The sequence below is a fragment of the Periophthalmus magnuspinnatus genome, chromosome 19 (assembly GCF_009829125.3).
Source record: "Periophthalmus magnuspinnatus isolate fPerMag1 chromosome 19, fPerMag1.2.pri, whole genome shotgun sequence".
In the NCBI taxonomy this organism is placed as follows: Eukaryota; Metazoa; Chordata; class Actinopteri; order Gobiiformes; family Gobiidae; genus Periophthalmus; species Periophthalmus magnuspinnatus.
The window spans coordinates 21381502-21405659 of NC_047144.1; the positions used below are offsets into that span (position 1 = coordinate 21381502).

The 24158-nt window shown below is 39.5% G+C and overlaps 3 protein-coding genes across 3 annotated transcripts; 1 reads left to right on the top strand and 2 right to left on the bottom strand.

Annotated features, from left to right (window-relative positions):
* Positions 1 to 8: 8 nt before the first annotated feature.
* On the bottom strand, positions 9 to 12553 carry unk (unk zinc finger). The gene is made up of 15 exons (XM_033984514.2): positions 12314 to 12553; positions 11275 to 11484; positions 8644 to 8820; positions 7813 to 7958; positions 7205 to 7340; positions 6988 to 7105; positions 6420 to 6504; positions 6034 to 6332; positions 5444 to 5506; positions 4458 to 4641; positions 3683 to 3769; positions 3419 to 3604; positions 3001 to 3182; positions 2256 to 2516; positions 9 to 1490 (listed from the first exon to the last, which is right to left on the bottom strand). The coding sequence occupies exons 1-15, from the start codon at positions 12460 to 12462 to the stop codon at positions 1311 to 1313; spliced, it is 2463 nt and encodes an 820-aa protein (XP_033840405.1). The 5' UTR covers positions 12463 to 12553; the 3' UTR covers positions 9 to 1310.
* A 659-nt stretch (positions 12554 to 13212) lies between these two features.
* Positions 13213 to 15152, top strand: LOC117387111 (histone H3.3A). The gene is made up of 4 exons (XM_033984519.2): positions 13213 to 13302; positions 14030 to 14167; positions 14261 to 14414; positions 14499 to 15152. The coding sequence occupies exons 2-4, from the start codon at positions 14040 to 14042 to the stop codon at positions 14625 to 14627; spliced, it is 411 nt and encodes a 136-aa protein (XP_033840410.1). The 5' UTR covers positions 13213 to 13302; positions 14030 to 14039; the 3' UTR covers positions 14628 to 15152.
* Positions 15153 to 15210: 58 nt separating this feature from the next.
* Positions 15211 to 23619, bottom strand: si:ch211-250n8.1 (uncharacterized). Its single transcript, XM_033984515.2, has 16 exons — positions 23389 to 23619; positions 23170 to 23277; positions 22085 to 22160; positions 21823 to 21979; positions 21399 to 21444; positions 21265 to 21323; positions 20541 to 20576; positions 20341 to 20393; positions 19836 to 19968; positions 18566 to 18777; positions 17489 to 17534; positions 17348 to 17413; positions 17196 to 17255; positions 17040 to 17125; positions 15340 to 15434; positions 15211 to 15267 (listed from the first exon to the last, which is right to left on the bottom strand). Exons 1-16 carry the CDS (start codon positions 23423 to 23425, stop codon positions 15233 to 15235), a joined length of 1305 nt encoding a protein of 434 aa, XP_033840406.1. The 5' UTR covers positions 23426 to 23619; the 3' UTR covers positions 15211 to 15232.
* Between the last annotated feature and the right edge of the window lie 539 nt (positions 23620 to 24158).

Below are 24158 nucleotides of genomic sequence, written 5' to 3' on the forward strand. Positions count from 1 at the left end.
AACACGTGTTCCTCCAAAAATATACCATTTATTTGACTGGTCTGTACCAAAAACAAAGGAACTCCACTCAGAGGCAAACACTGGTGATGATGAAGTGTGGTGGACAGTATGAAGTTACATCACAGTGATCATGAAACACTTTGACATCTGCCGCTGCGTCCTGACTGATGCTTCTCTTCTCAGTGCAACAGATAAGTATGACAGCACGGGACTATGGAGAGTTTTATATATATATATATATATATAATATATATATTAGACTACTTTTGACACAATGTAAAATGTCAAAGATTACTACAAATGTCAAGATTTGGCAGATTAAACTGTCACATATTAATTGAACACAAAACAAGAGCCAGAAAATCAAAATGTATTTTTAAATGTATATGTAAAATGTAAAGTAAAAAAGGTAATTTCAAAGACTACACAAGTTTGAGTACATTTGCCTTGATTGTGTTAACATGCTTTCTTCTTGAGAAAACCTGAGTGTATTAACAGAGGCCGTCTGTTGTATAGCAAAACAAATACTACATTTAAATATGTTATTGTAACACATTAATTTTCATTTAGACTAAACTAAGTAATATAAAAATGAAATTAAACATGTAAGTCCACAGAAGTGCTACCAGTTGTCTGGTAGGAGGGCCCCCTTTGGCTGTAGCATTAGAACAATATAGTCTGCATGATCTCATACACATTTCATTTACCTTCTGTTCTTATTATCAGTTCATTATTAATGCTAAAACCATTTTCTACAAGCATTAGTTTCTTTACAAAAATCAGTGCAATTAGTTGTATTATTTGGTTATTATTACGCACAGACCACATTATGGACAGCCATCCTCTGTATTGAGAATATATATGAACGGTTTACGGAGAAAACCTTCAAATGTTATTTTGTCAAGTTGCTCCCATAATGCAGTCTGCAGACAACTGTATTGGACTCATAACCTTCACTATAAATGACCTAAAACCTAAGCAGACATTATCCTGTAGCATTGGCCCTTTAAGATTAAATAGAATCACTGTTCAAATATCAATGGAATAGATATTAAGATTTGTTTAAATGATGACAAGTTAATACAAACAGTGCTGCTGGTCAAGAACAATACACAGTCAAATGTTGTGCTGTTCCATGAGTAACACTGGGAATTTGAAAGAAGCTAAGTTGAAAAGTATACATTGGACTTTGCAGTTGACCTTGCAGCCACGGCCCAGTCTGATGAATAAAAAGGTGGTTATAAAAAGAGCTGGACTGCAGTGCGTGGCTGGTGTGGATCATGAGGAGGAGGTGGTGGGGTGTGTGGGGGTCAGGAGAGGGGCTGAGGAGGCTGCTGCTGCTGCTTCTGCTCCTGTTTATGTTCAGGGCACATGGGGCACTCTGTGGAGGAGGAGCAGCTCTCACACTGAAGTCCATGTCCACAGGGCAGAGACTGTGAGCCTGGCTCCCCACACGACACACAGCACTGACGCTGCTTACGGTACACCACCTGATACACAAAGAGAGATATTGTAAGCTGATATTGTAACTATGACCTGAAGTCTCAAAGTAAATGTTCAATCATGATTATACATGGCTGTACAACTATTCAGAGGTCAGTAGTGTAGCTAACAATTGTACTCAAGTAACAGTAACGTTAATTCAAAATAATATTAATTAAATAATAAAAGTAGAAGTACAAAGTAGTGGTCCAAGAAATTAGAAAGAGTAAAAAAGTATTTAGGAAACTACTACTAAAGTAAGAGTAACGTAAAGAGTAACTGTTGAAAATCAGATTTATAATTTGAAGTTAAAGTAATCTGAGAAAAATTAAATCATATCTGAAGGAGCGGTTCAAATAATTTCATGTTGTCAACATAAAGCTTTTGTCACTTGTAGACTTACAAGTAAGAGTACTGTTACTTATATCAAAGTTTTACTGAAGTAGGAGTAAAGCATCAAAATATGCTGCTAGAAGACTATCTTGAAAAAGTAAAATTTCTTTAAAAAGTTACTCAATTAAATGTAAATGAGTACTGCCCACCTCTGCTCATAGTCATAGACCAAACACAGACTAACTGATTGATAACAGATGAGAAAATTACATAAGGAAAGCTTGTTCTCTAATTAATAATGACAGGAATATGGAAATTGTTATTGATTGATAAATGTTCACGTTTGCGGTCCTCTTCCACTGAAATGGGCTCTGATCCAAAGCCCCTTGCTTACAGCCATTAGAGCTGCCTCACAGTTTGTAAACAGAGCTAGTGTTTACCTGTTCCACTGCATGTAGGCAAGTGCAGAGCTGGGCCTGCAGGCTCAGCACAGACTCCAAGGGCAGCCTGTGCAGCAGCTGCAGCTGGTGCACATCTAGGTGAGGGTTCTCTCCTCTGCGCAGGCTCTCCAAGGCCTCCTGGAGGAGGGCGGCCTGCCTCTGTGCCTCCTCCTCTGCCTGTTTGGCCCGCTCTGCTTCCATGGCTAACCGCGCCGCATGGGCTCGGGACTCCTCGGCTTCCGCCTTCATAGCTGCCCACGACTAAGGACAAACACACGTGGTCAGATGTGATGATTCATACATCCATCAACACAACCAGGCACATGCTGCCGCTACATTCACTGGACCTTCTTTATACCTAAAGCTGCTGCTTTGCTGATACACATTTATATTATTTGCCTCTATTGTATAATGGTTTGTGTATGCATTAAACATTCACACACACAGTCATACACTCATGCTGGGTTGCCATGTTTTTGGGGACATTACATTGACTTACTTTTGTTTTCTGGAGACTGATCCTGACTTTAAAAATAATTATTACTTGCCTAACTAACCCAAACCCTAATCTTAGCTCACATTAATCTATATCTGAACTTTACACCATGTTGCTGATCTAATAATGAAGGATTTAGCTCATGGAGACCTGATTCGTGGTCCTCACTTCATACCCACACAAACTTAAATATGACGTCCCCTGTAGAGTCATACCTACACAGGCTCCTCTCGTCCACACCGTACATACCTGAGCTGTGTGCCTCCAGCTGTGGCCCCACTGCTTGAGCGCTCGGTGGGCTTCATCCAGCTCCTGTTTGAGCCTCACTGTCTCAGGACACGGGGCTGAGGGCAGGAGGGTTGGAGGGGTCCCAGGAGATCCCTGCCCAGATGGAAAGTGCTCCCAAATATTGCTATTCATACCATTCAAACCTGCAGAGAGAGCACAGGAAGACATTAGAGACTGTTAAAGAAACACTGTAACTGCAGCTTTTACCATTTGCTATTTGCCACCATCCATTAAAGTTAAAGTCTTTGTTTTTTACTTGTTATTTTAGTGACAAGTTATCTCAGGTTCCACAAAAATAATAAGCACAGAGGATATAATTCAGATAAAATTCACTACAGCCATGGTTTATTATAAATATTTAAAAAATAGTTTTACAAACCTAAAGAGCTATGGGACGGTCCTAGAAAAGGGCTTTCTGATTGGCCAGGATTAGATAAATGTGAGGCTAAGAACGGTGAAGCGTGCGCTCTGATTGGTGGAGAAGGCGAGGGCGAGCCAAAGGGGGCGGAGCTGCTGAAGGAGCCTGGAATATTGACGGGAGCTGAACTCTGAAGCTGGCTACCTCCTGAAGCAAAACGTAAAAACACATGTTACAATTGCACAGGTGGAACTGTCAAATATGTTGAAAATGACAAAGTAATACCTATCATGACCCCCACGCTGCTTTCTAAACTCCTCTCCAGCGCTGACACACCAAAATCATTCAGGTCTAGATCATCCAGGGCGGATTCTGTACAACACAAAAGACATTTAAAGGTGCTGTACATGATTTTTTTCTATTGCTCAAAAATGCTTTGATGAACATGCATTCTTACAGAAAGTAGGGTCACTTCTCCATAGATTTGACCTGTAACATGGCCCTGATCCGACACTTGCTCGTCTCGATCAACATAAATAGTACGTTGCTATGGGAACAGTGCTCATTTTTATCATTTCTTATTGCTCAAAAATAGCTCAATAAACTTGCATTCTTAGTGTGAGTGGTGTCGCCTCTATAAATCTGACCTGTAACTTTGCACTGGGACGTCACCTGCTTGTCTCCATTGACATAAATGATTAGTTGCTATGGGAACAGTCTTATTTTTTTCCATCATTCTGAAACCCATGAATATTTTTGTTCTAATGCTCAAAATTACCTTGTTAAAACATGCATTCTTCCTGTGAGTGGGATCACCTCTCCACAGATCTGAACTATAACTGAAATGTCATCTGCTTTCTCCATGGATATAAATAAATTAAATGTAGCATACTGTGGAACATTCCAGGTAAAGCTTGTCTCCGTGGAAATATAATAACAGACAAGCTGGTGACAGACCAACCACCAGAAAAGTTACATAATGCTTCTTTAAAATGACAATGTATAAAATGGAAGTGGTAGAAAACATTGTAGCTGAGTGTTATAGTGAAGCCCGTCTTACCAACTACAGACTCCACCGTTTCGCTGGTGGGGTAGAAGGGCAGGGCGTTGGCGTTCATTCCCGAGGAGAAGGAGGGTCCGGGGGGGCCCAGAGGAGCGGGGCTGGGAGGTGTGGCTGCCAGACTGGAGGGAATACTGGAGGAGAGACTGAGCGGACTGCCCACCGGTAAAAACACCAACAGGTCCTGGAGAAAAAAATGATAAATATGTGAAACCATGTTGAGTCCTGATGCATTCTTTGTTCTGAGTTTCATTTTCTTTCATTTTCAAGTTTAAATCAAAATGTGCATGTGAAGAGCGAATGTTAAGCAACAGCACACCCTAAGCAACAGCACACCCGCCTTAAAGACACATCTGGACCACTAGATACCATGTTCCATAGAGGTTTTTCATTTGCTATTTTGTCTAAGTCAAAATATAAACAGCAACACATTAATAAAAGACCAATCAAATGTCGTCTTTCCCAGAGGTCAGCTCTGCTAGAGTTAATAACAGGTTTGATTGCCAAGCGCCTGCTCCCTGCCTAAACCCTGTGCAAGAGGGAAGGGCTGTACCTTCAGTAACCTTGATCGTAATTGTCTCTCTGGTTATGCACTCAGAATTTCAAATACAGAACTTAACTCCAATTTAGCCTCTATTACTGTGAGCCTCGATTGGCTTTATTTGACTTGAGCTGAACGTTGTGATGTCATATTCCCTCAGTCCACTTCTTTACAGTCTATGGTGCTGGGGAAAGACAGTTTTTACTTTATTACATGAAAAAAGCAGCTACATCCCCTTTAATATGTTTTATATTACCGGTACATGTTTCTTTTTGTTCCTTAATCCTTTTCAAGCTGCACTGTTCAAATGCCGGCCATGTTTATTTAGTTATATGAACTGGAAGATGTTCTGTAACCAACATCAGAAACTACATAACTACATCAGAAACTACATAACTACATAAAAATATTCAACTTATAACCAATATAAACCAACAGAAGTCACCTGTTTGCTCTGTGCTGAGGACATGTCTTTGCTGCGCTCAAGAGCAAAGCCCCTTTGCTTGGCCTGAAAACACAAACATGCCTCCATCAAACATCACAATCACATGAACTGCATATGACAGGCTTTAATATTTTTTCTAATTATGACATGGTTTGGTGTGATTCTACCTGTGGTCAATATTTATCATAGTTTTACATCTGGTAAGTGGCGGTTTGTGGAAAAAACAGAGAAGTAGTATAGAATAACAGGAAGTACTGGTGGATCCAAAAACAGAATCAATCCAAACTGCAGGGACAATTTAGGCACAAGGAAGGTATTTTTTCTGACAGTTTAAACCTTCATTTAACAAAGTAAAAGTGTTGTCAGTTATTTTTATTAGTCTAATTATAACTATTGTGTAATTTGAACAAGTTTTTTGTCCTTTCTAGTTAACAGTAAGTGAATTACATATGCCATCTGCTGCCCATGTCCAACCAGGAGGTAAAACGATAAATATAGTTACCATCATTATCAAGAAGTTTTAGTGAAATGGCTTTTCTAACCTGTCATATGCTCATTGAACATTCACTCATTGTGTCGCTACCACTCACCTGATCTTCCCTCTCGAACCCAGGCGCCCTCCCGTACCCGCCTTCCCCCGCCCACGGAGACAGCACATCAGGCCCGCCCACCTCCTCACACAGCGACACCACACTACCCAGAAGCCCCTGCTCTGGGACCAAGGAGCCCATGGCAGGGGAGAAGTGGTCCATGGCAGACCCGATCCCTGCGCTGACTCCCCCGGGGCTGGACGGAGGCTCTAGGGCGGGCAGGGGGTCCGGAGGTCGAGGCACCGGAGGAGAGCCGGGTGTGGGGCAGGAGGCCGGAGAGTCCTCTGGGCCCAAAGGCTCTGCGTGGGGACAGAGCAGTTAGAGACGTGAGACGCAGGGAGGAGGCTGGTGCGTACAGTACACACATGCAGGATTAGACGACTTACTTTCTACATGGGCAAAGGCACAGAAGGGTCCTCTTGGGCAGCTGCCGGACTGCTGCATGTCGTTACACTTTGTGGATTTATAGATCTACAAGAAAACAAGTTACCGTTACGACACGCTGCACATTCTGTTACAAAATTTGTCTGGCTTGTTTAGTAGGAAAGTTCAGGTGTGGTTAGAGCACTTGTCCACCAAACCAAATGTTGAGGATCAATTCCCACTCTGATTAAGTTCTGTCATAGTGTAGGAAAGCACTTCACCTACCATTTCCTAGTACGACAGTGATGTGTGTGTGAGTGCTGGTGGAATGAATACTGCACTGTAAAGCACGCGGGGTGTCCTTGAAACCGTTGTATAAATCCAATGCATTATTATAATTACACAAAACATCTATCTTTCAAATGCATTGATATATTGTAGTCTTTAATTACTGCTAAATACTAGAGTAACACTTGGCAAATCACAATATAATCAAGAGAACCTACTTCCCATTGAACAATCGGTTTTGAAATCTAATGTCTTTTGCTCTTTAATATCTCACTAGTATTAGTTGTGGTTAGAAGGACAAACCTCTGGGTGAAACTGCTGCTCGGTGCGGGTGTGGCAGTACTGACAGCCCTCTGCCCCCTCACATTTACTGGGATCCCCCCACTCCTCACTTTGCTTCACCGACGGACATGGCAGTGCTCTGGGCAGCAAAATAAAGCCATAATGTGTAAATTTTCATATAAACGCACCAGCGATAAAGTGGAAGGACTCCTTTTTTTATTCCATCCTCATAGATCACCTGTATTTGTGCTTGTGTGGGCTGCGTCTCCGGTCTTTGCTGTTGTGGTAGTAGGGGCAGGCGTAACCTTGGCGACAGAGGCGAGGAGGTTTCTTACACAGTTCAGTTTTGTAGTGGGACAGGACATAGTTGTTATCTGTAATAAGAAATGGTAAAAATTAGCTTCTTGTTCTGCTAGGGCTGTTCAATATACGGAGAAAAACAGTCACGCCCACTTTGAAGCCCGCAAAAGTTTCAGAAGTAAATTTAACCATTCATTTTTCCTATTGACGTTTTCAAAAATTCAAATATGAATAATTTAAAAGGCAAGACGGAAACTATCCAGCTATGTGGTAACTGCTGTTGATATTGGAGTTCTTTTCAGTGCGAAAAACACATTTAATAATAACAAGGTGATTTATTAAGTTTCAGAAAAATAAATAAAAATATAGGTCTTGAGTTAACACAGTCAGAGGAAAAAGCAGGGGAAAAAATTAACTGGAAATTTACTTCTGGAACCAAGTGATGGGTTTTCATTTCCAACATAACCTGTCAAAATCTCAGAGAAATATGACCACATGATGAACACAGTACATTTAATTTCATGGAATCATGCAATAACTGATTACCTTGCCAGCGGGGTTCTTCGCTCAGTATCTTCTCTATAAGGGCGGTGCTGGCTGCTTGTCCCGACTGGCCGTCCCCTCCTCCTCCTCCTCCCCCTCCCCCCTCTGCTGTCCCGGAGCCCCCCTGAGACTCGATCACCTGCAGCTCCCTGGTGGAACACAACAACAAAAAGCCTGTTACAACTACAACCTCATGTATAAGCCTATGTCCTACTGCCCCTTTTCGCTCTGTGGAAAAAAGGCAGTAGGACATAAGGCTTTATACACAGTGTAAGGCCTGTCACGATAATACATTTTAAAGCACGGCGTATTGCTATAGAGAAATATAAAGCTAAATGATAATATTGACACTATTTTATTCCACTGACACAGTAACAATAAAGCAGGATAATGCCAGTAAAGATTTTTTAATAGTTAGTATTATTTAAAGGCGTGAGTTGTTTCATATATTTAAATACCAAATACACAGTGGATATTTTTTTACTTCACTACATTTACTTTTCAGTCCTGTTCAAAAATGTAATGAAGTAAAACGTACAAAGTACTTTTCTTTATGGTCTGAGACTGCTAAGGAGTTTTTGTTTTTTTTATTTGAGTACAAGTCTGGCCCTTAGGTGAACAAAATGATTAAAACAATGATTAAATCAATTCTAATCATTTCTGTGGAACAAAAGCAGTCTTTGTCAAGTACATTTTGAATGAATAAAGTATTAAGTATTTTTGGCTCCTGTATTTTTTAGTTAAGACAAAATTGAGTGCTTCATCCACCACAGAATGTGCTGGATGTAGAATGTCAACATGACTGTCTGTCTATATCATTGCCGTTGTGTGTACCTGATGTCATAAACAGGGCTCCGCAGGTCGTGTGAACCGTGAGCAAAAGCGCAGTGGGAGCCGTTCTTGCTGCAGTGGCCTTTGGAGTCGGTTTCGTGAATACATGAGCCCGTTTTGTAATACCGCAGGTGGTATCTGCGCTCGGTGTCTCCTGCTGTCCTGTGAAGGAACGGGCATCTGACAGACACAAAGATGAAGAATACTTTAACATGTAGAAATGCAGCAAGAGATACAGTCATTGAAATGTATGTCAACTCATTTGTTTCACTGACCTGTTGAGATTTGAGAGAAAATTGAGAAATTAACTACAGGAACGCCATACATTTCAAAAAATGTGTAGAGCTCTACTAGACCTAAGGGATTTTTTACTTTTTTTTTTTTTTTTAAACAGCGGGCATGACATTTATAATTGTGCCTGTGATGTTTTGTATAAAATGTGTCCTTGTGGTCAATAGTTACCAGTGTTTTACCATAATTCTTCAGGGCAGTACTTCAATAAAATAATAATAAAACAAAAACAGACATCACGTGCCTCAGATTTCTCTCTTTTCTTCGTTAACTGCTATTTGTGCACTATCCTGAAGAGCTGGTACAGTAAGTAAACTTAGTAAGTAAACTTTATTTATATAGCACCTTTCACAGATAAAATCACAAAGTGCTTTACAGAGTGCAAATAAAAATAGGTAAAAATAGATACAGGGTATTTGTTTAACTTTCAAAGTCCAGTAAGCCCTCCTGGCCTCCCTTTTTCTTAATATAAACAGATATCAAATAATACAAATACAAACAGATATCAAGGTTCAGTCATGTTGTCAGTCAGCTTATCCTAATGGTGCGTTTGCATGTGGCTGAGAGAATTGAACTGTTGGCACGGTTAAGATCTTAAAGAAGGCATGCTGTCTTTTAGTATGTAGTGTATTAAACACTTCAATATTTCGTCATTATTATTCTATATTTGTTTTCACCGTAAACTGAAACATTGATCTAAAATGAATTAATAACTGAAACAAGTCCATTGAGTTTCTGTTGAAAACTGAAGAACCTGTGTTGTACTGTAGCAAGCAGTGGATTTTTAATTACTTTTATAGTTGAAAAATGTCTGTGTAACATTTTTGAACCCTACATGTTTGACCTGGGATTATTTGATTAATTACAAGTGGGTGAGAAGTGGGTGGGGATAAGGGGATAGGTGAAAACAATAATTTTTGGAGCACTCGACCCTCAAATACAGAATCATTTTATATAGTATGTCCTTTAACATTACACAATACTTTTCCTCGAGGTTATCACATCTCAACCAACTGTACCAGTTACATTGAAATGCTAAATAATGTGTCTACTTCATTAGCACATACCACCAAATCAGTAAGGACTGTCTCTCCAATTTGAATATGTTGGAAAAGAGCAGTTTACATTTCAAATGGCTCCCTCAGTTTAAGTCCCACAGAGTCTAGCGCCCACTTTGTTCATGTGCTAATGTCCACACAGAGCAGCCATCAGACACTATTCACATGGGGCTCAAAGTGTCATAGGCTAAGGTGTGTACTGTCTGCTCCAGTTGTCTTACATATCCTCACATGAATATCCTCCTCTCTGGATGTACATGTGTTAAAACTAAAGCATTTTAAATACACAAGAGTTAGAGCTTTGTGGTACCTAATATTATGTAATTCAAGAAAATATATGTTTTATGCCTATTATTTTACTAAAATGTAACTTGTGACAGCACAAGTAGGCTATTTTTACTGTTATATTTTACTGTTATATAAAGAAAGTTTCTAATTCTAATTACATTAGCAGAGTTGTCCGCTTCTTTGAATCAATTTTGTGCTTCTTTTTATGGAAAGACACTTGCAAATTTAGCTTTTTGATTTCAGTTTCATGAAAATAGCCAGAAAATTTACTGAATTACAAGCTGTTAACTTTTTTAAGCAATTCTTGATATTAAATATGCTCTAAAACATCTGTAGATCTCATTAGTGCTTATTCAGCAGCAACACACAAATCTTAACTAGTTCCTTTATCTTAGACTTCTTTTTGTGGAGCTGGTTTCACCTGTTTTGGGCTTTTATTTAAAGACTTAATCGCTTGCTGCTCTCTGAAAATCTAGAAACTCTGACAATAAAAGAGGCTAATTAGTGTAATGTGATCTTTGCAAACTAAAGGTGGAAGAGATATCAAAAATAGATATTGAAGTTATTGCATTGCAGATATATAAAATTAGTTTATACAGTGTGTATACAGTCTATATTAAAATCCTTTAAAAAGGCTGCAGGAGAAAGTGGATAAAAATAAAGCAAACTTGAAGTGTGGTAAATCTCATGGCCCACTTGCACTTTGCGAGATATTAGAACTTCAACAAAGGCATTTGACTCCTCTAGAGCATTTGTGAGTGCCAAAATATTGTATGATTATTGTCACCAAGAGAATAAAAGGAAATACTGAACTAATGATTTTTGTCAATATTACAAACTTTCAATATTCAGATTTTTTTATTCAATATGGTCTGACCGTTTCTAAGATAATGTGTGCAATTATTTTCCATACCTTGGAACCATAAAGTTTGCTGTTACTGTATATGAGAAAACACAGCATATACATAATGGCAAAACAAAATTCTCCTCCACTCACTCATCTCCGTCTGGACAAGTGCCGGAGCCCTCATCATATTTGGTACAGTACACGTCGGGGCTGTAGTTGAAGGTCCCATCTCTTCTTCTCATGGGTCTCCTCCTCCGCTGGTTCAGAAAGTGCCAGTGGAAACATGAGAAGGGCCTATGCTGTGTACATTTGTGCTGGACAAACAGAGGGCACTGTTCGGTCCGGAACTCCTTCAGATATCTGCAAAACAAAACAACACTATTACACAGGGTTGCAACATTAATCGCAACTTGAAGGAACGCAATTAGCAAATCACAAAGGCTGCAATTTTGGAAGTACCATAATTTTCTGCACAAACAATACAATTATTCGGCATAAAAGCTGCCAACCCTGTAGCTTAGATCTGTCAAAACATTTTCTGAATGTGTTTCTTGTATTAGTTTGTCAGTTCATATTTCATTCTTAATCTGGACGCGTTTAAAATGTGAACTTTGAACAGAATCCTCTTATAAAAATTAATCTTGCAAATCTAAACACAATTGGATATTTACTCCTAACCGGTCAGCCCTACTACTAATATATCTACTCGTTTTGTCACTTAGCAATGCACGAAAAAGGTTAAGATTGACTAAAAAAACTCTGCTTAATATAACATTTGCCACTCCGTTATGTCCTTTTGCCAGCTTCTGCCAAGTGTAAACAACAGTGCAGCTATGTGGTGAATTACATACTGTTTTAAAGACACAGTAAGCACAAAACGTAACCACCTCAATGTAAACGTATGCATAGCTTTGCAATTATTACAATTATGAGGAATTTAAAAGCTTAACTATGCCTATATTTATTTACACATGAAGGAATGTCTAGCTCTAGCATCGTAGGCCTCCTTATCCCCGATCAGTGCTTTGTTTACATACCCAGCCACATAATCACTCTACAGTCGCTTTGTAGCTAACGTCTGTTTCGCACACATTATTTTAAAACCAAAAGATAACGGTCTGAAGCTAAATCCGAGCACACGTGAGGTTGTGTACGTTTCGTTAGCCTCCGCAGCTAACAGGCTACATACGTGTAATGTTGAGGTTTCTCGGGCTGTACGTTCAACACGGTGGCGGGAGATGTCGAGCCCCCGGCGGGCGAAGGCGAGGAGGAGGTGGACGCTCCTCCGGTGGTCGTTGCTGCCGAAGACGATGAGGGCTGTGTGTGTGTTTTGGACATTTTATGTGTTTAAAGTGGAACCACTATAACCTTGTTTTTAGCTTGGTAGCTAGCTATTCTTGTTAGCTTTGCAATCCGCATTCTACTACGATGTGGGCATGCGCAGAACACAGGGAGCTACTTTTTCTTTTAATTTCAAACGGCCAGTTAGAAAGCATATTATATTATATTACAGTCCATAAACACGATTAAATGAATAAACAGTCCATATAGAGAAAATATTAAATGAACAAAAAATAATAATAAAAAATAATAAATACACAAAATTGGGGAAATTAGATACACATTTTAAATCTGCCACAGAGAAAAAAAGTTGCATTTGTAAAGAAAATATTTAGCTTGTAGAAATAACAGATTAATAACAAATGTCTTTTCTTTAGTCATGTTTTTATGTAGGAAAAATATAAAAATCCATCCTTTATTTTAAACATCCAAAATAGAAGATAGAAAGTTGCTTTCAGAAGAGGAAGTAGTAGGCACGAGACCACCCGAACTGTGCACTTTGTTACAATATTTCAACATTTGTGCTTTATTAATATCCTGTTGTGTCATAACTTACACTCTTACAATGCTACAAATAAAATCCCACAGTATATTGCAAAAAAAAACAAAAAACGACGTCCTTAAACAACTTACTTCAAAATATTTCCAGTAATTGGGTTACGAGAGCCTATTGGCTAAACCACGTGTCAATAAAAAAAAAAGTGACCAATCAGAGTTATCTCTTTGTGCGCATTACGTCAGTAGAGTGAATAAATACGGAGCCAGAGCCCTCCTCACGCAAAACGTTCGTGCGCTTTCAGCCGTCGAGTCGTCTCCGCACCAACCAGCGTCCTAAAGGTAAATACTTTATTCTCTCAAATGTCGCCTTAACATTTTGAGTGTTTAAACTTGTATTTTAGTACATTACACGTTCATCGTCTTGCCTAAAGTGAAATAAGACGTGTCGCTTAAAACCGGCTAAACAGGACAATAGACTATCTTTCCGTTGTCGGTTTCTCGTCTGATAAACCAAAACAAAGCCAATTTGAAACATTTTTTGCGTCGGTTAACTCCGGATTATGTTTAAAAGGCAATTTCTAAAAATCCAGATTTAGTGGGGTGTGTTTTTGTTTACAATTTCGTGTGTTTGAGTCGAGGCAATGTCGCTTGGGGGTGAAACGATTAAAAATGGCGAAGGCAAGAAGCAGCAGAGGCTTGTTGTGGCCTACAAATAACGCCAGGTTCATAACGACGGCGCGCGCGGCTCTTATCTGTTAGGCGCGCGAGGCATAAGCAGAGCTGGTCACATGTGATATTGTTGTTCTTAAGACTCGTAACTTCCATGATCTAGTTTCGCTTTGTGCTTGGAATTTGGCTCCCAACTCCGACGGTGGAAAAAAAGGCGCACCAGAGCGAGCCAGACGCCTCCCATAGAGCGCGCAGAGGGCTGGGGGGAGGGGAACTGTGTCAGGCTGACTGGGCTAGGCTAACCTTAGCAAAAGCACCACAACTCAGACTGGGTACTACCTCAAAGCCCGGTTCTTTTTCTGTACCGGTTGTATTAATTTTGCCCTCTTTTTTCCAGTAAGTATAAAATGGCCCGTACCAAGCAGACTGCCCGTAAATCCACTGGAGGTAAGGCGCCAAGGAAGCAGCTCGCTACCAAGGCAGCCAGGAAGAGTGCGCCATCCACCGGTGGAGTGAAGAAGCCTCATCGTTACAGGTGAGTGGATGCTGGATTAGATTAACACGTTTCCTCTCGGGCTTGTGCTTTAAACATCTGTAATAAATCCTGTGTCCTATATTTGTTCTTCAGGCCAGGAACTGTGGCTCTGCGAGAAATCCGTCGTTACCAGAAGTCCACTGAGCTGCTCATCCGCAAGCTGCCCTTCCAGCGTCTGGTGAGGGAGATCGCCCAGGACTTCAAGACCGACCTGCGCTTCCAAAGTGCAGCCATTGGTGCTCTTCAGGTGTGTACATAAGGGAACCATTTTGCCTTTTTTAAAACTTAACAATGGGATATATCTAACATGGTGTTCATCTTGTGTCGACAGGAGGCCAGTGAGGCTTACCTGGTGGGTCTGTTTGAGGACACCAACCTGTGCGCCATCCATGCCAAGAGGGTGACCATCATGCCCAAAGACATCCAGCTGGCCCGCAGGATAAGGGGCGAAAGGGCCTAAAGGGCTAGTGACAACACCATACAAATTACCCTATTTATCGTACTTAACCATTTTTGTGGACATTATTTCTTGGGTATTTTTTATAAGTTGACTTTTGTAATGTATTAGAGACAAACATCAGCCATTCCACAAGTTTGAGTAAACAAGCTAGTTGGAAGTGTTGTGCAGTAGGAATTTCTGTACCTATTTCACCGTGGGTCATCCCATCTCTTCACCCCCACTCTAAAGTAGCCAGGGGCTGCCTGTCCCTGTGCTGATGGCTGTTTAAGACATTGAAGCAAAATTCTCATCTTCCATGGGGTCTGTCTCCTGATGCCAGCATGTCCTCATCAGGTCTCATTGCTTTGTGTGGGCATCAGGCTCAAGCTGTGCCCTGCATTCAGTGACTGAGCATGAGTGACCCCTACTGGTCTTTTCTGGACTGCTTTTTACATGTTTCCAACACAAAATTTTGGCAGCTACATTTAATACTATTTATGAAATGTTGTCACATGTCTTTCTATTAAAGGTCTTTATCAGTAGAAAGCTTTGTGTGTTGTCAAAAAACTTGATGCTTTTGTTTTTTTTAAATAACATTTATTTACAACATTTAAAATACAGTAATGTTATACAAACCATTCAGTGTGCTTAAAGCCAGTAGCTGTAAGAAGGAAATACAAATGAGAACACCACTGGAATAACGCTAATGTTACATTTTCATTATGTGACTTACCTATACGACAAACTATATCTTCACACTCTTTGATGGAGCTTGCCTTGAGCACCACGCAGCAGAACCCAGTGGAGTGAGGAGTTTCTGGGGAGTCTCTGTGAAAAGAGCCAATCACATCTTGGAGGACAGCTCCTTCAGCCAATGCTGTAGTAGAGCTGCTCTGACGTCACACGTGCTCGAAGGTGTTAAAGTGACCAAAGCCCTGCTCACTACCTGTTACTGCATTAGGCTTACACCACAAAGGACTAGTCATAAACCTGCTGTATGTCTAATTCTGTTCACAAACTCGTTATGGGAATGTCTTTGAAGATTAATTCTTGTAAAACATTTAATGGAACGGTTGTGCGTCCACTATAGAGAGCTCAGGATCAAATGTTAACAAGAGCTGTGCAACAACTCAGTTCAATAGTTTGTGAAAAAACACATTTGGACTTAAATACATTGTTATATCTCATGGGCGTCCCACTGACCAATTGTAAGTTACATGTAAAGCTTTCCTCTCCAGCACACAATAATTACAGGTATATGTGCCAAAATGTGTTAGTGTTATCAGAATACTAAAATTTCAAACTCAATTTTGATACTAAGAAATTGATTCAATACTTGATACCGATCATGATACCACAATAAAGATAAAAAAATGCAACTTTTTAGTAACCGAATAAAAGTAATTTTCAACGCAAAATAATAGCAGATTCTTTATGTTATGAGGTCTTATACTAAAGCCTAAATGCTTATTAAAAGCTCAAATTTTGTCATGTTAATGTGATTTTTTGCAGTATCGATACTTGTTTTGATATTTGTTTTAGTATCTGATTTTTGATACTTTTGACAACCATATTCAGAGTACTAATTTTGAGTTTTTTGGTACAATTACTCTTTCAGAAAACTGCGACTTACCTAAAATCTACCTAACACAGTATCTGATCACACAGTTAGGCTTCAAAATACATTGTGTTAGAGAGAAAAGTAGAAAACTCAGCTCTTGTGGGGCGATTTTTCCTCTAACAAACAGTTAAACAAACATAAAGCTGTTATAATGCAATTAACTCAATGTGAAATAGGACCGAACGCATTTCGAAAATGATCTGTGTTGCTTCTATTTGACAATCATGGCGGTTGTGATTATATTTGCGATTTATGTTGTAATAAGAGGATTCTGTTCATTTTTCACAAACTAATACAAGAGTTACATTTCAGAACGTGTTTGTGCGGATCTAAACTACAGGGTTAGTAGTTTTTTACGTAGAATAAGAGGAGATTTTGTCGTTTGTGGAGGAAATTATGGCAGGCCTACATCAAAAACTGTAGCCTGATTTGCTAATTTCATGGTAAATGGTCATATTTAAGCACTTTTCCATCTTCGAGGCACTCAAAGCACTTTACATCAAGGAACCACTCACTCATTCACACACACATTCACGCAGACACTGGGGCGAGGTGGGTTAAGTGTCTTGCCCAAGGACACAACAACAGCATTTATCTGTAGGAGTTGGAATTAATCCTTGGAGCACTAATATAAAAGTTTTCAATGTATTCAAAATATATCCGACTGGGCCATTTAATAGAATATGTTAGAAAATTCATTATAATTCAGTATTGTTCCTAAGGCTGAACACAGGCAAGGTGGTAGGGGTTATTTTAATGACATTCAAGTGTAAGATTTCAATCACTAGAATAGAGAAATGTTTTATACTTACGCCACACAGAAGGCAAAAGTTGTGTAATCTGGTTTGCTGTATCTCCCTACACAGGAAATCTCTGGATAGTGATGTTCAAACTCTTCCTGTAGGATAAAATAACTCAGGTTAGCAATCAAATTATGAGATAATTCTGGAGTCCAGGCACGTACTTACTGTTTTAGTGTTTCTATCTGTACATGTCAAATGTGTTTCCTTCAGGTCCAGTAGCACTTCCTGTAGTACACAAATATTAATTAGTATTAGCTTAAGCATATAGCGGAAATTGCTGCACACGCACGTTACATAATATTTGCTGTTTTCACTACCTTGCTTGGCAGGTTCTTGTGTAAAACCTGTGGAATAGCGTGCTGCAGGACCTCTTTACCCCCGAACTATGTAAACACATCACATTGCAATAATAAAAGTGAACTCCAAAAGGAAGTACTGGTGATAATTGTGATACTTACCATGCCTATGTTAGCTTTGCCCAGGTACTGCACAATGTATACAATCCTAGAAGAGTTATACAGGTCAGAAATGGGCTGTGTTCATGTGATGCAATAACATTTTGGACTATTAAAATTGAGATGGAGGCTAAAAAGACTACTATGTTCACTGTAGCATCAAAATGTGGTTTTATTCAATTATATCATTTAACAGGAATTTGAGCCACAAGTTTAATATAGAGAGTTTTGGTAGAAGCAGCTGATACCGTCTACAACATGTTCAATATCAAGTAGGTTATATCGTCTGTAATAGGAAATCAGACAAATAATCCAAAATGAATTGATTAATGAAACAGGAATTAATTAAATTTCTACATTTTTGTGGTTTATTTGCCGCTCATTCACTTGTGGGACATGTAAACCTCTACCGAGATTTACATTTAACATATTTCTGAATAGCAAAAATCTATTATTGGGAGAATTCTACTGGGTTTTAACTTCCTGCTATATGCAACATTTTAAGGACTTTTTTCCCATTCAAATGATATAATATTTTATTTGGTATTCTATATCGCTATGGCAACTGTCCTAATTTCTCATCACTGTGAAACCCATGGATAAGATACTGAAATATGAATAAGGCCTGCTGTGCAATTAATCCAATTTAAATTGAGAGCAAGATAAGTAAGTAATGTGTAATTTGTAATGATGAATCACCAGGTTGAGTCTTTTTAATGGAGAGGTCTACAGCCAGTCAGTAAAAACATTCATTCATTCATTCATTCATTCATTCATTCATTCATTCATTCATTTATTTATTTATTTATTTATTTATTAATTAATTTATTATTATTATTATTATTATTATTATTATTATTATTATTATTATGTGTGTTTTTTTTATTTATTTTTAATTAATTTATTTATTTATTTATTTTTGACAGTCCTAATATTCATTGACCAGGTTCATCATTTGTGCATTTCTAGTTTGAAGTCCTCACTAATTCTGCACCCATAGACTAATATTAAGCCCCTGCAACCTGAACTAAACATATTGATAATAATAAAGTACACAGTTGTGATATCAGCATAACTCACCTTCCATCTTTGAGGCATTGTGATGATGAGGAGGAGGCTCTCTGCTCCTTGTGCTGTGAAGGAGCAGGGGTGAGCTGTAGACCAGGGTTGTCTGTTCTCAGAGCCCTCAGCAGTTTGATGAGAGGCCGGTAAACTGTGCCGTCCTCCTGCTGCCAGCGCACCACACGGATGGACAGAGGGACACCTTTCAACCGGGACAGCACCACACCGGCCTGACACAGCAGCGGAAATAGTGTTAATTAGTCAAAATGTAAAATTCAGTCACTTCTAAATGTCAGTGATGTTTTTTTTAGTGCAGACTTCATACTTTGGAGGACTTTTGTTATTGTTTTGCATAGAAAGTTGCACAGTTTTGGGGCGACAGTAGCTCAGTTGGTGTTTGTCCAATGATCCGAACTTTGGCGGTCCAAATCCCTTAGATAAATGTCGTTGTTGTGTCCTGGGACAAGACACTTACCCCACCTTGCCCCCAGTGTCTGTGTACCTGCCTTGAAGGTGGAAAAAAGCTAAAAATTTGACTGTGTACCATTTATCATTAGCCTGAAAATGATTTTCTTGCATTTATTCAACTACAGGTGTAAAGGCTAAAACAAAAGCTTGAAAAACACACTTTCTACAGTGAGTGGACTCGGCTCTCTACAGATCTGATATGTAACTTGGCCTGATGTTATGTAGTGCACCTTTAAATGTCACTTATTATTAGCAATAATTAAAGTATCGTAATGATCTGATATTATGTGTTTATTTCAGAGTTGTGACTGCTTTTGTATGTGACACTTGCTTGCTCTGCCAAGTTGATGTGAAGTTTCTATTCATCTGTTATTGATTTGTTTTTGGAGGCTCTAGTGAGTTGAGACCGCTGCTGTTTTGTTTTAGTGTGGGTTATGATCTACAGTAGCGCTTGTGTTCATAAAATAAAAAAACCTAAGAAATGTCAGCGTGTTTATTTACACCAGAACGCGACTGTATGTATAGTTTACGCTCAGGAAATGAATACTGAAAGGCATTGTTATTTGTTTTTACTGATTTATCACGCATTTAATTGATCATAAATGTCCGTAACTGTGAAAATGTTTATTGTAACTTTCAAGACAAGTCTGTGCCGTAGTGGTATACACCTAGAACAGTGCTCAGCTCACTAAAACATTAATACTGCTCTATGTAACTTTTCTGGTGGAGGATCTGACAAACAGGCAGCGGACGCTCTACCAGAAAAGTTGCATAGAGCTCCTTTATTATGTCAGCTTTATTGCTTTTCCAAGATGTGTACCTGTCCGTTTTTGGAGTTCCTCAGTGACGTGCCGTTGATCTCGTCGATGATGTCTCCTGGACAGATGAACTTGTCCACGTAGGCCTGACTGCCCGGGGTCAGCTCCAGCACAAAGACGCGCCCGTGGAGGTACCTGACACACAAACACCTGCTTTACAAGTGTCACAAGATCACGCTGTACTGCATCAAAACAGTTTAAAGGCCAATCATGTAAAATTAGAAGTAAAAGAAGAGGTATACTGCAGGATTCTGTGGTTTTGTCTAATTATAACTTAGTTTGGTGGGATACATCAGTGACATCTTGTGATAAAACTACAGGAAGTAGCGCTCTGTTCTGAAAAGTAATTCCTCCATACGCAAAATTCCATCCTAAATGCAGGGACAATTAACACGCAACACACCTTAATTTGAAAATAATAGTGTTGTCATATATTTTCACGTCACCATTGGGTAAATTACATGAGATTTGGTCCACAGTGCGAGTAATAAGTTAGAGAATACACACCTTAAGACTAGTCCAAGCTCTCGACACGGAACAACCTCATATATGTCAGATACCTGCAATGAAATGTTAGCAAACTATGAAATGATAAGTAATAGGTACAAGAATATGCTTTGGTGTATTATATTAAACGTGTAACCAGGTCTTCTACATACAACATATTGAGTTAACACATAATAACATATATAATTAGTTTTTCTTACAGGTATAAGCCAGCTCTCATCCAGAAAACTGCAGTTCTGTAATGGAAAACAAAACACAATGAGGTTATTAATCATTAAGGAACAGCAGTGGAAGCTCAAGTGAGTACAATTACAGGTCTGGAATTATACAAGTGCAAGTGCAGCCCTGGTGATGTTCACGAGTAAACATCACCCTTCCTCTCTGGGGAGGTGTTCCAAGCATGTCCCACCAGGAGGAGGTCATGGCAAGACCCAAGATTCTCCGTTTCTTGGCTGCCTTGGGAACATCGAGGGGTCCTACCAAAGGAGCTGGAGGAAGTGCCTGGGGTGAAAGGAAGTCTCAAACTCCCTGCTTAAACTGCTGCCCCTGCAACCCAGCCCCAGATGAGTGGAAGAAGATGGATGGATACAAGCACTGCTGCTAAATTTGTACAAGAAAACATCAAGTGCACATGAAAAATACTATTAGTTACTAGCAATTTTAGTAGCATTTTTTAAAATCTTTTTTATAAACAGAGACAGCAGTGAGCCAGCCGTGCATTGGGATGATTGGGAATTAAGCAGTACTCCGAAATTCCTTGGATTATATTCGATTACGAGAACAATTTCTCCAAAAACAATTGCTCCAAAAAATCAACTTAATTACAGTAAAATGTTAAGACCTAATAAACCTAATCATACTAATTACAGTAACAGTTTTTGAAATTAGTTACATAAACTAATAACTCCTGTGACTAACACTTACCTCCATGTCCAACTTGAAGTCCATGTGTGAGAGGACGAGGAGCAGGGACATGAACGGCTCTGCAGAAGAACAAGACACAGTGTTATTTCAGAGGAGATGTTTACAGAACAGAACATCAAGATAAAGACACTCACCTAAGAATTCCTCATTCCTGATGATGGAAAGAGTCGGACAGTACCACTGCAAAACAAAACCAGTTTCAAATCATGTGGCAAGAGTGGTAGAAAAGTCAGTGGAGGTGAGCATTTATGATACGTTCTTATACATTCTTATGAAAAAACAAAACAAAATGGAAATAAAAATAATAAAACTACACAAATAAACAATAACAATGTTTAATCATTTAATCATAATCTAACACACAAAAAAGTCACATTTATTCCTTCAAAGTCTGAACTCTGCTCCAAACCACATGCTTTTACTGACGGAGAATTGGGTGAAGATCTGATCTGATTTGAATTGATTGAAAGCCCCTGACTGGTTTCCTTTAAAATGTGATTAAGATCCATAACTGTGTGCGTATTGAACAAAGAGTATTTCAAATGGAGACTGTCAGACCTCAAGGATCCTGGGCGTGTGCAGCAGGTGGTTGATAAACTGTGGCAGTATCTTGCGGCTCAGTGCAAGCCTGAGAAGGTAGCGCCCCCTGCCCTGAGCGGACAGCAGCTTCTTACAGGCTCTGGTCTGCTCCACAGCCAGTGACACAGCAGACAACCTGCACACAAACACATGCAAACACACACATACACACACGTAAGGAGATCTAACTTATGCTACATTTAACTCGGAGCATTGTTGATATTTGTTGCGGACTCCTCACCTGCCGCAGGTGTCATGTAGCGGGATCTGCTCCAGGCACTGCCAATAGTCCCGCTGGACAAGACTGAGAACTGGTTCTGAAAACGAACAAACACAGTGAAATGAGTCTATGGGGCAGAGTGTTTTGTGTTTGTCAAACGTAAATATCCTGCAGCTCAAAACTGAAAATTGTAGAATACTGTTCTTTGGCTTAACTAAAACATTTAATCGTCCATCTTAGAATTATAATTTACTTTTTTAGTCTGGTTAGGCCTGTCACAATATCAACCTATCGTTCAACCGTCTGAATAATAGACAGACACTATTTTTTACTTAATATTTATCAGGTTCCCCTTTAACTTTTTGGTATTGTTTTGTAGCATGATCACATTTTAGACATAGTGTTGAACAAGTAACTAGGACTCATTACAGATGTAGCCCAACATTAACGTTATATCAGTCAGCTAAGTAGTTTCAACATTTTAGTTTATTGCGATATTTTGAACAAACATAGTCATAATTATAACTTACGTAAGAACTTATGTAAGGTATTTTCTAACAGTGCAGCACTACATCAAACTGATATCTTGATTTACTAATGCTAGAGTAAATAACACATGCCCGACAGTGGAGTGCAGACTATGGACTATGGAGACTGGCGTGGAGTTTACGAGGACGCCGTGCAGACCAGAAGAAGGACCCTCCTCATACGCACACACACATATACATTGCGAGACACTGTAAAAACTGTCAACGTGCACATCTCAGTACTCCTTTCTTATCCTTTCTGTAGACTCAGCTGCTTCATTCACTTTGCCTGTGTGGAACTCATTAAAACCCTTCTGACTCAGTGTTTTAGAACATTAAATGAACATTTTTACACTTACAACAAGATTTAAACGTACTTTTCCCTCAAAATATGGTATTTTTCATTCTGTAGGCATCATTAACTAACAAGGCTTAGGTCTAGAGAACATGTTTTAAGGCTACTAGTGTCAATTCTAACACACTTTGGTTTATACAGTACTGTCTTTTCATTCATATCCTTGGTGCATGTATTACCCCTTTCCCCCCAGGTTAGATCCACCCTGCAGTGGGCCTACTCACGTTGAAGCCCTTTCCTCAGGACCAGCTCCAGCAGCTCGCAACAGGAGGACAGGTGTGGGCTACTGTCTGTCATGGTCTGCCCATTTGACTGGAGATTCAACACACACACTGCAGCATGGAGACAAATAAGACATTACACTTAGAAAAATAAATAAATAAAATGACAAAATCACACCAGATAATGTGATAATGAGATGATGGAGCGCGCGCGTGCCTTACCTTTGAGTGTGCCAAGGAGAGGGTCTTTGGGTGCCATGTTGTTGTTCCTTAGAAAAGCCTCAGTTCGGGTGACATATAGAACAGCGGTGGACTCAGCTGCTGCTTCCAGTCACTACCAGAACCATACCGACGCACGTTTCCCCCCTCACAGCAGCAGGACGTCGGTACGTAATGTCAAAAGCGCCATACTGGTGTTTTATAAAGCACAGTGTGTATTAGTGTGTGTCCGCCCTGTGTGCCGGTGACTCACTGACAGCAGCAGATAATATAGAGATATATACAGGAGCGCGCGAGGAGCGGCGTGAGACGTGATGCGTGATGCGTAAAGGGGCGGCCTCTAGCGGCAGGTGCTGGAACAGGCGGTGCCGCGTGCGACGACTCCGGGTGTGTTCAGGGAGATTATGTAATGCAGTGTGTTTCAGTGTGGGGTTGGAACACACCGCCATCCACCAGTTGGAGCCAAAAAAAAAAAAAAGTAAATAATGTCCATGTCACTGCGTGTGGTGCAATAATTGAGAATTTTTGTGGGTTTTCTGGTTCACATGTTTTCTCAGGATACTCTATGTGACCAATTATTACATTAAATAACATTGTGAATTACTTAACTCAAGCTGATATGTGTTATTTCAGTTTGTATCAATAGTAAAAATGATTGTAAAACACACAGAGATTGGAATAGTAATAAAAAGCCAACATATTACAACTCAAAATGCAGCGTACACCCCAAAAAATCAAAAATTATATATATATATATATATATATATATATAT

What these genes read in the sequence shown, in the direction of transcription:
- LOC117387111 (XM_033984519.2), top strand. Translation starts at nt 14,040, where the DNA reads ATGGCCCGTACCAAGCAGACTGCCCGTAAATCCACTGGAGGTAAGGCG. An exon ending in AAGAAGCCTCATCGTTACAG is followed by an intron (nt 14,168 to 14,260) that starts GTGAGTGGATGC and finishes TTTGTTCTTCAG; the next exon opens with GCCAGGAACTGTGGCTCTGC. An exon ending in CAGCCATTGGTGCTCTTCAG is followed by an intron (nt 14,415 to 14,498) that starts GTGTGTACATAA and finishes TTGTGTCGACAG; the next exon opens with GAGGCCAGTGAGGCTTACCT.
- unk (XM_033984514.2), bottom strand. Translation starts at nt 12,462, where the DNA reads ATGTCCAAAACACACACACAGCCCTCATCGTCTTCGGCAGCAACGACC. An exon ending in GAGAAACCTCAACATTACAC is followed by an intron (nt 11,485 to 12,313) that starts GTATGTAGCCTG and finishes TTTGTTTTGCAG; the next exon opens with ATATCTGAAGGAGTTCCGGA. An exon ending in CCACACAAGCACAAATACAG is followed by an intron (nt 7,106 to 7,204) that starts GTGATCTATGAG and finishes TTTGCTGCCCAG; the next exon opens with AGCACTGCCATGTCCGTCGG.
- si:ch211-250n8.1 (XM_033984515.2), bottom strand. Translation starts at nt 23,425, where the DNA reads ATGGCACCCAAAGACCCTCTCCTTGGCACACTCAAAG. An exon ending in ACACGCCCAGGATCCTTGAG is followed by an intron (nt 21,445 to 21,822) that starts GTCTGACAGTCT and finishes TTTGTTTTGCAG; the next exon opens with TGGTACTGTCCGACTCTTTC. An exon ending in AGATATAGTTTGTCGTATAG is followed by an intron (nt 15,268 to 15,339) that starts GTAAGTCACATA and finishes TCCTTCTTACAG; the next exon opens with CTACTGGCTTTAAGCACACT.